This window comes from Poecilia formosa, unplaced genomic scaffold, assembly GCF_000485575.1.
Source record: "Poecilia formosa unplaced genomic scaffold, Poecilia_formosa-5.1.2 Scaffold2, whole genome shotgun sequence".
Taxonomy (NCBI): Eukaryota; Metazoa; Chordata; class Actinopteri; order Cyprinodontiformes; family Poeciliidae; genus Poecilia; species Poecilia formosa.
Genome location: NW_006799941.1, coordinates 5,034,514 through 5,047,450, shown reverse-complemented (window position 1 = coordinate 5,047,450; position 12,937 = coordinate 5,034,514). Strand labels below are relative to the sequence as shown.

At 36.8% G+C, this 12,937-nt stretch overlaps 2 protein-coding genes across 4 annotated transcripts in view; both read right to left on the bottom strand.

Annotated features, from left to right (window-relative positions):
* Positions 1-4,419: 4,419 nt before the first annotated feature.
* si:ch211-213o11.11 (probable G-protein coupled receptor) lies at positions 4,420-12,326 on the bottom strand. Of its 2 annotated transcripts, XM_016671167.1 has the most exons (3): positions 11,220-12,326; positions 8,926-9,041; positions 4,420-6,930 (listed from the first exon to the last, which is right to left on the bottom strand). In XM_016671167.1, exon 3 carries the CDS (start codon positions 6,829-6,831, stop codon positions 5,551-5,553), a length of 1,281 nt encoding a protein of 426 aa, XP_016526653.1. In that variant the 5' UTR covers positions 6,832-6,930; positions 8,926-9,041; positions 11,220-12,326; the 3' UTR covers positions 4,420-5,550. The 2 variants fall into 2 exon arrangements, with proteins under 2 accessions (XP_016526653.1, XP_007551168.1); XM_007551106.2 differs by lacking the exon at positions 8,926-9,041.
* A 219-nt stretch (positions 12,327-12,545) lies between these two features.
* Positions 12,546-12,937, bottom strand: part of LOC103137370 (uncharacterized) — a 3,761-nt gene continuing 3,369 nt past the window's right edge. For both annotated transcript variants that reach the window (XM_007551094.2, XM_007551088.2), the window contains one exon: positions 12,546-12,937. This exon is cut by the window's right edge and continues 432 nt beyond it. The gene's annotated coding sequence lies outside the window, so the exon portion shown is untranslated.

The following is a 12,937-nucleotide window of genomic DNA, read 5'->3' as shown; positions in this document are numbered from 1 at the left end:
GTGTGTGTGTGTGCGTGTGCGTGTGCGTGTGTGTGTGTGCGTGTGCGTGTACGAACGTGTGTGGGTGATGTGTCTGACTGAAACAAAATGGAGTAAATCCTGAGAAAACGATGACTCGTCACAGCTCTGATATAAGTAAATTAACTGGATTTCTCTAGAAAATTAACTATTTCCATGTTAAGCATCTACAATAATACTAACCTTTTTTTTTTCTTTTTTTTTTACAAATTTACATAAGTAATATTAGATGATAATAACAATAACTAATACAGCTCCATAACGTTAACTTTGTTAACGTTATGGAGCTGAACATAATCGTTCTGCAGTCTCCCAGCTTGGATACGTTGACTGTGTTTCAGATCAAGGATACACACATTACTTACCTGTTCAGCTAACATTAGCCATCCATCAGTCCCTATAAAAGCTTATATTCATAATTCTTATACTAGATCAAATGACAACAGGAGGTCACACATTGTAGCCTCTATCCTTGGCTTTCAGTCCAAATATTTTACTTCCTGAAATTCAGTTCTTTGTCTTTTTAATCACATTGTGACTTGTGCAGGCAAATTAAATTATTTACATTCTTCCTTGGTGGTGCTCAGTGACATCATCACATCTCCTCGGATATTGTCTTAGATGTGGGGATTATGAGAAGCTGCAACTAATAACTATGTTTTTAGCAGCTTCATTAGTGAGTAAATTTTAAAAGTTAGTAAAAAGATAATGAAGCTAACCTAAACAAGAAATAATAATAATAAAAAAATAATAAAATAGAAATGACCCTCTGTTAAAAACAGTGAAATTTTTAAACATGAATTCATTTTCTCTTTATCTCACAGATGTGCGACATGATGGTGAGATGAGAGTATTAGAATAAACATTTTTTTGCTGGACTCCAGGGAGTCGATCAACAAGTGTCTGTATCCTTAAGAAATCTTCACCAGGCCCATTCTCCCAACATAATGCCTGTGTCCTCCCAATGTCAGTACAACCTCTGGTAGCACCGCATGTCACTGTCACTCTCCAGACTTGCAATTAAGAAATAATTGTGTGCTGTGTTCTGACACGCCGGAATACAATTTAAGACAGGAAGCAGCTTCTGTAGACATACTATCTGAAATTGACAAAAATGCGGCTCAAATGTTGCCGTGGTGATTCTTTTCTAACGTCACTCAAGCCCCTCTTTCTGAAACAGTTCCATGATAAACCCACAAAGACAAGCCCCTTTCTGAGCTGACTCTGGTCATTTACAAACCAAGCTGAATCACAGTGATTTGATTTTAATCAAATTAATGCCACAGAGTGGAGGAAATATTAGTTTGTTGCAACAAGAGCAACAGTTCAACACTAATTAAAGCTGATACCGTCTGCTGCCAACATCAGCAGCTTATGTGGGGCATGTTGGATGTGCCACCATGTTCCTGCTCAGCACCTGTCACTCCAGCTGTTTGCAGAACAACAGGTCAGACAGACTGTCACATCCACTTAACAGTGTTCATCCTGATAAAAAAAAAAAAAAAACTTCCAGTGCAGTTCCACATTGTTGCATAAATATAGGAGGATGAATTTGCGTCTCTAAGAATTGCCATAGAAAAAAGTGAGTCCAGAATAGGGAAGCTATACAGATTCAACTAATAAGTCACTTGACAAACTGATCCTTATCAGTTGTTTTGTAGTTTTGCAGTTTAACATGTATTATATGAGTTGCATAATGTCTTGCCATTGCCAACTGTTAATCATTTTTACAATTTGGGTTTTCCAAATGTCCAACGCACAAAGCAAGGTCATCTCAAACCTTTTTAGAATTATACCTTCTTTTCTATTCGTTGAAATCAAGTTATTTAGTGAAATGCTTACAGTTGTCAGAATCCATGTTTACAGCTAAAACATGAAAATCATTCATGGGGGGGAGAGGTTCTCAAATTATTAGCTAAAAATCTTCTAACATCATTTCCTAAAATGCAAAACAATGCTGCACAAGTTCACCCTGTTGTGGGTTTGTAATCTCACAGCAGAGATTACAAATCTGAGCTCTCAACATGAGCTCTGATAAGATACTTTACTGACAGTCATGTTTTATATTTGCTCAAACCATTTGAGGGTCTGACAAAATAATGTTATTCACTCCTTCAAATAGCAACATCAATCACCTTCTTTCCCTTTGAATCCTCAGGAGTGACTGTCTCATCACCTCTACTGTGCATTATTCATCATCGTGTGCAATAGAGCAGCTCGTCAAGTTTAAATTAAACAGGCATCACAGGAAGATTAGACCTTTCTCCTTAGATTTAGTGTTAAGTACAGCCACAGTCAATCAGGCTCAAAACATAAAGTCTTGTTCTCTGAAGGACGGGGTTTATGTTTGATCTACTATGAATGAGATTCGCAGGGGAGAAAGAACATTTGTAATTGTCCTGATTTAATTAGAACTCCCACTGAAGAGAGAAGTTTTTCGATTTAATTAGCTAGTAGTAAATTACAGATGCGCCAAAACAGAGTCACCTTTGGAAGTAATAGATTTGTTGGTTTTCTCACATTGTCCTGTCTTTAAGTAATTTTCCTATGGTTAAGGACAGAAGAACTGCTGAGCATCAAACCTGTGAGGAACCAGAAATTACTGGTTATTACTAAGTTTCACATTTACATGGAATGAGACAATGGCGGCCAACGCGGCACTGGCAATGCTACGATATCAACACCTTCAAGTGAGTTAAAGTATGGTGTGAACACTCTACAAACTGTCAAGTAAAGTGGTGGCAACATCATGCTGTGGGACTGTTTTGCTGCCAGAGAAACTGATGATTGGTAAATAAGTGGATGGGATATTAAAAAAGGAGGACTTCCTCCACATTCACCAACTTTAACTCAACACAACGGCCAGATGGTGGAAATTTTGGACACAATTGTGTTCTCCAGAATCTCAATGTTCCCAAATACTTTTTTTGCGTTCTGTTTATTTTATTTGTTATGTGTTATACCTGTTCACATTTTGATTTATAGATAATTTTATGTTTTAACTCAAATCCTTTGGAATAATTTGTGTTCATTAGTCTATTCCTCTGTCTATTTCTGTCCATTTCTCTATTTGCTGTTTTTTTTTTCACTATTAAATCATTCTGCATCTTTAAGCTCCTGACAACTCATTGTGTTTTAAATGATTTTTTTTAATTTTTTTTTATGAATTGTTCAAATCCATCATTAAAGGTCAAAATGATTATGAACGTCATCAGCACAATATGAACTTCTCACATCAGGGTGCGATGCTTCTGGAAGTGTAAGTGATGCTAAAGTAAACCTCCGTTGGAAAATCATATCATATTTGTAGTGTTCATTTTATTGCGCTGCCTTTGATAACAGCACTCTGCTGCACTGTCATCAACAGAGCAGTTCTGGTAGCTCTCTTCGGCACTTGCATGGATTTGTTTGCAGCCAGACACCATAAAACGGCACAGCGTTATCTCGTATTGAACACATCCAGAGGTCAATAAAAAGGCATTTTAGTTGCTGTGTGCGCAAGTGTGTTTATGCATGTTTTGCTTCGGGTTTTTTTTTCTTTTTTTAAAGCCTGTCGGAAGGTCTGGTTCACCCTTGACACGCTCAGTTATTTCTGTTGTCTCTTTAATATCCCATAAAAGCAAGATAGATTTTTACATAACGCAACATGTAATCAAGTTATTTCTGAACCTTTTTTTTTTCTTTTTTTTTGAGAACATCCCTGGGAAGTTACAGGATTTGCACAAATTTAGCTGAGCATGCTCATTCTATTTGTCAGTCTGGACTATTGTGTCTGGCTGATGTTATCCCCTCAACCTAATCTATGTGGCACAGAGGCAGACTTGGTCTAAATATTCACTGCACAGGCATCAGCAGCTGTGATAGCAATCTGTTTTCATGAGAAAACTTGACTAATGCAGTGGTGAATCCAATAATATCGCCATAAAAAAACATATCAATATGATGCAACTATTTAAAAAAAAGGAACTCTAAGATGTGCTTATGTCGCTCCACACAAATGGGCACCAAAAGCACTCACATCATCTGTTACGAAATGGCATTTTCTGCTTACATAACCATGTGCTAACTAGGCTCAGTTTTGATCACAGACTTTTTACAAGCAAACACATGAAATCCAGGTTACAGGCCACTGAGCTTTTCATTACAAAGACAAAATATTTCACAGTAATTAGTCAGCGCTCCTGTGTTTATGTTTTGTCAATACTATTATAATACTCACCATGAAATCCAGAAATATTCTTACAGTTACTGAAGACAATAAATTGAAAACAAAGCTCTTGTATTTGCATTGTTGTTCATAAGCTGTTTAAGCTACAAAGTTTGACATAAACCATGCTTTTAGCTAAAGTTAAAATCACATGAGACCATAGAAAGGACATCAAAACACAAAGAATTCTGGAAAATGATTATTTTTTTATTCGGTTTTAACAGGATAGACCAACATGAATTAGCATATAACTGTAAAGTAGATGGCAAAGAAAACATGGTATAAGAATCTCTTACAAATAAAAATCTGAAAAGTGTGTTGAGGATTTTTTATTATTATTATTCAAGGTAAATACTTGGAACAACCACATTTTATTGAAATTACAGCTGCAAGTCTGTTTGGGTATGTTTTACATTTTAACCCTGTTCTCTTCAAAATAACTCAAGCTCAATAAAATTAGATGTGAGTGCCTGAATACAGCAATTTGTAACTTTTCCATATATCTTCAATTGAATTTTGGTCTGGACTTTGACTGGACCATTCTTACAAATGAATATGCTACCATTCAAATTCATTTTTTACTGTCGTACATTACACCAACATGTTCACTAAAAGAGATTATATAACTGTTTATTGCCGCAATGTAAAAAAAAAAATAAAAAAAATAAAAAATTAAATTAAAACTGTTTAAATTCTGACTCTATAAGCTAAAGAGAAATGTACCAAGGTGATTGATAATCTGTTTTTAGAAAAAAAACGTCTTAACAAAAACAGATTCATGTGATCATGAAAAAGATCACAGCTTTTCTATAATCATTAAATTCATAGGGGAAATAAAATATTTTACCAAATGATCAAGTAATGACTTGCAGAAAATTGCTTGTATTTAAATGAAATTATAAAATAACATGTTCTCTTTAGGCAGTAAAAATATTTTTACAAAAGGAAGAGCGATCCACTTTTAATAATTAGATCCCAAATCCAATCTACAAGATCTATGATTTGTATGTAAACCTGTTGACTGATTCAGACTTCTGAACTAATAATATCATATACACAGACCCCCTCTTTTTGAAACTAGAACTACTAAGTTGTAGCTTATAAATAGTTCATAAAAGTAGAGTTTGTTTGGAAAAGCATTAATGACTTTACAATCATTTCAGAACTTTTACAGATTTTACAGTATCAAGTTTTAAAAGACACAACAAATTATGTTTGTCATGTTTTTGTGTGAAGATTTGCTGGTAGTAATTAAATCATCCTGTCCTGTATGACTTCTATACTCCAGCAGGTTATTAGCATCGTGTCAAAGCTGTGAGGTACATCTAGTTCAACTCTTCTGGAATCTGACCTGGTATCCTGAAACCAGTCTGCCCAGTTTGATCCAGAGTGGTTCTGGGACTGGGCATTACAAAGCTTGCACGTGTCTCTATTGTGCAACTGGTCCTATGGAGGAACTGCAGGAAGTTTTCATGGCCCGAGCCCTCGTGGCTGGAAAAGGCCGGGTCTGTCGGGTATGCTGAGTAGCAGCGCCTCAACTTGCACAGCTCCTCGCGGATCTGTCTGTTTAGAAGTCCGTAGAAGAAAGGATTCATAGAAAAGGAAGAATACGCCAACCAGGTCACCACTACCTCCAAGTCATTAGGGGTGTGGGGCTTTGAGTTCAGTATCAGATGGAGGTGGAAGGCAAAGTAAGGCAGCCAGCAGATTAGAAACTGGCCAACAATAATCATGAGGGTCAGAGCAGCTTTACTGCCAATAAAAGGCCGATCTCTTGTTACCCTGCGAGGGGCGTGGTGAGTTGTGATGATGGTCGTCTGACTGTTTATAGAGTCTGAGCGATGCTTGACCTGAGTGTTTGTCCATGAGGGGAGTGGCCCATGCTGCTGTGCCGCCACTCGGGCCACCTTGTACACATTGCAGTAGACAGCGAAGATCACCACAGCTGGCAGACAGAAACAGGTGATGCTGAAGAGAGCAGAGAAAATACGCCTGTGGTCCTTGTGGCTCCAGTGAAGTGAGCAGTGTGCAGCACTGATGGACTTCAGGCCGTAAGACGGCCATCCGAAAACGGTGGAAAAGCCCAAAATGGCCGAAGCCACCCACACCATCACCACAACAGCTGAGGTCAGCTTCAGGGTCATCTTGACCTCATAGCGCATGGGGTGGACAATGTAGTAGTACCGTTCCACACTGATGGCTGTGATGGTGAAGATAGAGGCAGCTATGAGGATTACATTGAGGAAGACGTAGATCTGGCACTCCAGCACAGTAAACATGACCTCGGCAAAGTACGGCGAGCTGGACACGATGCCGAGAGGCATGAGCAAGATGGCGCACAGCAGGTCCACTGCACAGAGGTGGCACACGAAGGCAAATTTCCTGAGATGAGGGGCTTTGATAATGACCACCATCACTGCGGTGTTGGCCAGAAGTGCGAGAACATTCAGGGTCACCATGAAAAGCAGTCCTGTCAGGTCTTTGAATCGAGTCAGCGGGTTGGGAAGTGTGCCCAGCTGCCTGTTGGGAGCAGAGGCCATGGGTGTCCATGTCGAGGTGCTGTCATTATACTCGGAGGTGAAAGCAGTGCTTGACTCCTCCATCATTCATATTAAAAGTTTCAAAGAAGATGACTGCACTCCTGTTTTCCCCATTACTCTGTCATCAGCTCCAAGGATGTCTTAGAAATAAACATCTCTTCACTCCTGAAAAGAGGAATAAAAAAAAGTCATCTAGGCACATTTTTAATGAATTTCACATAAAGAGTAAACAGAATCGAAATTTTCAAGCAATTAAAATATTCACTAAACGTAACATTTGCATACTGCCGTCCTTTATGTTTGACAGTCAGTCCTCTACATGCTCATTAATGTAGCATCACATAAGAATTGCCATCTGTGAGTTCTTTCTGTGTGCATCTGTTCAAATGGGACCGAAATTCAAATTCTTTTGGTTTAGTGTTTCCAGATAGAGCCCAGTGAATTTTTTTACCTGTCAAAAATGGAAAACTGCTGCTTCTTCAAATACCTAAAAGCAACCCAAAACAAACAGACTGAGGGTAGTAACACCAGGAGAAAGAGCTAAAAAAAGGTGATGGTACAATGAAAAAGCCTGAAAAAGCTTTTGCTCCATCACAGATTTCTTCTGTTCGGCTTTTTATTAGACTTAAACGTTTAGATAATTGATCAATCTATCATATTTTTTTTAGATTACAAACTTCAAAATCAGAAAAAGATAGTCTGAAGAGGACTTTATCTTCACTCTTCTTGCCTGAATTGTTTTTATTCAACACATTCTTCCATGATGTGGGTTTAAGTGCCAATGGCCTGTTTTTGAATCTCCATCAAACTTTAAACCAGACATTGATTAAGCCATTTCAAAATCTTAACTTTTTTTTTAAAACACAGAGAGGTGGCCTTCCTGGTGTGCTTCATATTATCACCCAAAATCCAACTACATTTTCTGATAGCAACCAGAAATTATGGTTCCATGATTTGTGACAAGTCAACTGACTGCAAAAGGTGCAGAGCAATCCTACACCATCATCATGTTTGATTGTCAGTCTAATGGGGATTTTCACAAGATATGATGGAAAACTAACCTTTCAAAAAGTTATGCTTTTGCTTTGCCAGTACAATATTTTTTTTCCCCCCTAAAGGGATCACTGAGACGTTTTAGGCAAGAAGTGAGAAGGGCTTTGTGTTCTTTTAGGTCAGCGCTTCTTTTCACCTCACGCTCTGTGTGACATGTATCCCATTTTTACCCCATCTTTTTTTCTTTTACTGTTGAATCAAGACCACTGACCTTAACTGAGGCAAGAGAGGCCTGCAATGATTGAGATATTGTCACCCTGAGTGATGTTCTTTGGTCAGCCACTCCTGTGAAAAGGTCATCACTGATCTATGTTTTGTCCATTTGTGGATGGATGGCTCTCACTGTGATTCACTGGAGTCCAAAAGCCATAAAAATGACATTTTTCAGACTAGTAAATGACAGTGAATTTGCTTCTCATCTGTCCTTAAATTCCTTCAGACATGACGTGTTCCATTAGGAAACTTTTTTGCCTACTTTATGTTATCAGCTACATTCTATTTGAGCAATTTCTCAACTCTGCAAGTCAAACTGAAGACTGAAGCAAACAATGTGGTTTCCCCGTTTATCAGGTGAAAGAGTTGTTTTCCTCTTGCAAGTAAAACTGCATAATTATTAAAAACCACTTTTGAATTGACTCAGGTTGATTCCCTTTCAATTTAAAGTAACTGGATTATCTAAAACAAAAGTGGGATATAAAAAAATCTCAACGAAATACATCTATTTTTCACACCTGGCATTTCAGAAATTTTAAATGTACGTCTTAATACGACAACAAATTTAATTGTTTGAACATTCATGTGGTTTCAATAGTACTGCATATTTTCATGAAAATAAACTTTGTTGATATGTGAAACATAATTCTTACTTGAAGAAACTAAGATTTTAAAAACATGGGATGCAGTTGTTGCCCATTTAATATTAAAACTTCCTCTTGTCAACCTGCTGAGATAAAATACATGGATTCCATATATTTTGATTTCCCCTATTTTCACTACTTAGTGAATATGTATGTTATACTTCTGATGTAGAAATATTTAAACCAATAACAATGAACAGTCAGGGTGTTGCTGTGTGGGCCATAGTTTGTTGCTAGAGGAGCTGCTTACCCTCCACAGTGTGTTGCAGGAGTTGAGAGAAATTTTCCGTAAACGAAAACAACTTGGCTAACATCCTCCTTTCACCCACTTCCCTAATGGAGTCCAAAGGGCAATCCGGGACACTGCTGGATTCACATAACTTCAATTATAATCTGTAATTACTAAATGTTTTTTATGCAGTCATAATATGAATAGTGGAAAATGCCAATGAATGCTTCAAGATATGTATTATCTGTACATATCTCTTGATATGTAGAGATAAAAAAAAAAAAAAATCTAGATGAATAGGAACGGCATCAGACATATTTGAAATGTTGGTTGTGGATACTGTGAATACTATGCTGTAAATTTCAGAAATCTTTTATGTCTAGGAAGAATTAACCATGTCATAGCTGCTTCTGGATTTTATGAATCAGAAACAAAATTTCTGTATTTAATCTGAGATAAAATTGCTGTGAAATTAGGAATTAATCCCTCTGGCAGATTATTAAGTTCTGAATATGCAGCTCAACTTTAGATTAAAAAATAACATGACCACAACAAGTCGAGCATCTAGTGATGTCTACTTGACATTTTTAAACTTTGACAGCAAAAAAATAAATAAATAAATAAATACATAAAACTTTCAACATTAACTTTAGGAAGATTAAGTAAGGGACACACTGACTTTCTTTGAGGAGGGCAAAACATGATCAAGAGGAATAATTCATGGGGGACGTTGTGACTCTCCTCCATCTATAATCATTCTTCAGAAATGAGAGATAATGAGTGTTCTTGTTTCAGTCCAGCTGCACAGTAGCATTACAGTGATTAGTGTGTGATCAGCGCCACCCTTCATCATCATAACATCAAAGAGGATCCTCTCTTCACAACGTTCACAAAACAACACAGAAAACACTGTAAGGTGGGACTAATCATCTAGCAGAAGTTAAATATAATGTTAGCACTTTTACATGCATCTTATGCTTCAGTGTCCTCTTTATGTGGATCTCAACAGTTGCTTTTGAAAACCATATTTGGGTTTCATATTTGAGACAGAGTGTCCTAAATGCAAGGCCCGATGTTATCTGCTGCTGTAATCTTCTCTGGTGGACAGTGAGCGGCATGCCAGTTCTGCAGCGGTTTATCCCCCAGCATGGAGACTTAAAAACGTACATCCTCACATTATGTAAGGTTGTTCTCATAACAGACATGTTCTTGTTGCAGACCAACATACACTGAAGGCGTCGAGTCTATTTGATTTTTTTGTTTGTTTGTTTCTAAATGGGCAGAAATTGTTCTATAGAAATAAAATTCACATATTTTTACTGGCTTCAAAGAATTATGCAATTCTTTAAATCCATGCAGGATCTAATTGGACTTAATGCTCCCCAAGATGCTTGAATTATGCCCAAAATAAACAGTTTTGGTTGAATGTGTAGGATTACAACGGCACTGTATCTTTGGTATATATTGAAACCTGAGAATGGACACAAATTTTAATGAAATAAGAAAAAAAAGTATTCATTTCTAAATGTAAAATTTAATTACAATTGGTTGAGAAATGTTATAGTAACAAAAATAACCCACAAGTAAGTTAAATAGGTAGAAAATAGCTCATAGAAATCTTCAGAGAAAAATGGAAACTGTTTTCTTATTTAAGTTGAAATTAATATTAAAAGCAGTAACAGGACAATACTGAAGTAAAATAATTTGCAATGTAAAACAGTTGTTTTTTTTTTGTTTGTTTTTTTAAAGTGTATTAAAAAGAACACATCATCACAGTACACACAATTGATTCCAAAGGTTAATCTTAGATGCAAATTATAAAAAAGGAAATATAAACATAATTTAAATGCAAATTGCAGTTTCATTTAGGTATTTATTAATTTTCTGGTTTTAGAAGATATAAAGACTTTTGGACACTTAATTTTTAAAATGATATTTCAGATCTCACCACTTTTCCTACAAAGTCTTTTACAAGGACATGGTGAAATTTGATGTAAACTATTTTGTTTCAAATTTAAATATTTCAGGGGAGCCACTGGGGGGTTCTCTGATTCATTGTTAAATGCATTTATTGATTGTATTTTATTGTCTCTTATTGGTACAGCCATTAGTTTATAAGTTTTAAGGTGTCTTGATAATGTTAACATCGCCAGGCAAGTATAAACTGAAATCACTTTTCACTGTCCAAATTTTCTCTAAAAATCTCATTAATTACAACTTTCATAAAAAAAAATAAAAATAAATAAAAAAATAAAAATAATGTGTCCATAAAAAATTGACTGCTCATTTACACAAAAACAAGTTACAAATCTTACATTTTATAACTGAGCCTTGGTCCTGTGAGATGTTCTTGTATAGCTGAGCCCTTCCATGAGTCCTTCTGCTGCCCAAAAGTCTTCAGAGGTGTTAAAATCTTTGATTAAAAACAAAGGATTCCTTAAAAAGGAACATATGACCTGAGGGAGCACTGATGCCACCAGCGTGAGAGGAAATGAACTGTGAGAACTGACTCAGGAGACAGACAGCTGCAGGGACGGACGAGGGAGGAGCCATCAGCTGGTGATCACCTCAAATCCCTTCTTTCAAAAGGAGATGAGCACACCAAACCTCCTCTCTCCAATGACACTCACTCTTTCATCCATCTGCATGTGGCGGCGACTGTTACACACTGTATACTGGGATCGCTGTTACACATAATCCTTTATTCTCTCCATAGCTCCAGAGTGAGTGAGGGCACTGGAGGATTGGTTAGCTTCTCAGCGTTACCACCAGATTCTGAAAGGTTCATTCTCAACATTTCAATTAGCCGGAGACACACCTGTGGGCTTATTTAAAGGCAATCCCTTGAGCATAGTGTTTCTTTGGGTGACACAATGGAAAAATCTGAAGAAATCAGTCAAGTTGTCAGAAAGATAATTATGGACAAGATACTGGGAGTGAAATCCAAATGCCTGAATGTGCCACATTTATCTGTTGAAACCATGATATCTAAGTATAAACAGCATGGAAATGTTCATCATATCTTTCCAGATGGAGATTGTTTCTATGTCACAGAGATGAATGTGTTTTAGTGTGAAATGTGTGTAATACCCTGGAGCAAAAGCAAAAAAAAAAAAAAAGAAGCGAGGAAGCTGGCTGAAGTTAATAAGTGAGCGTCGTTGTCCAGAAGAACAAGCCATGCATCAACATGGGCAAAAAGGCCACTCAGTTGGGGGAAAGTTATCATTCCCTATGTGGCAATAAAAACGGAGGTTAGTTTGCAAATAAATTCAAAGACAAAAATCTTAATTTCTAGTGGCATATACTATGGTCTGATGAAACTAAAGAGGAAATGTTTGGCCATAACAACCAGTGCTACCCTTTAATTTAAACAGTTCAAGCTTCCAAGTTGGTGAATACTAACTAAACTGGGCAGAGGTTGTGTTGTTTTCTATGTATTTTGCTGCACAAAAACACAAGAGACTGGTGCAACTGACATGTAGCAAATATATATAATTTATGAAGCCCAACTAATCTAAAGCAGAAAACGTTTATTTAGTATCAGTCAGTGAGAGGCAAAAGGTCATGTGACCTTTAACACAGTGGGCAAACAAGACTCACCACTGACATCTGTTGACTGACAGAAGAAAAAAAAAACAATAGAGAATATACTGGATTTTATTCTACTCACATAATTATATAAAAAAATACAGTACCTGAAAAAACACACTGTTCAGAGGAAGGAGAGCCTTTCACTTAAATTACCATCTGAAACTGTGAACACAAAACTCAAAAACACAACATCACTTTTTGCACAGATCATCACAAATAGCAACAGTTTGAAATGTACCTGGTGTACACATATGACGTACACTCGACTGAGAGGTTAAATGTTATTCTGTTTCTACGCTACCACAACTTACAAAAACAATCACCGCAACAGACACACTTGTGTTTAGGAACCTGGGCATATATATGTATGTATATATATATATAAATGTGTGTGTGTGTGTGTGTGTGTGTGTGTGTGTGTGTGTGTGTGTGTGTGTGTGTG

Bases quoted from the DNA above. Each gene is read 5' to 3' on its own strand.
- si:ch211-213o11.11 (XM_016671167.1), bottom strand. From the start codon at position 6,831: ATGATGGAGGAGTCAAGCACTGCTTTCACCTCCGAGTATAATGACAGC.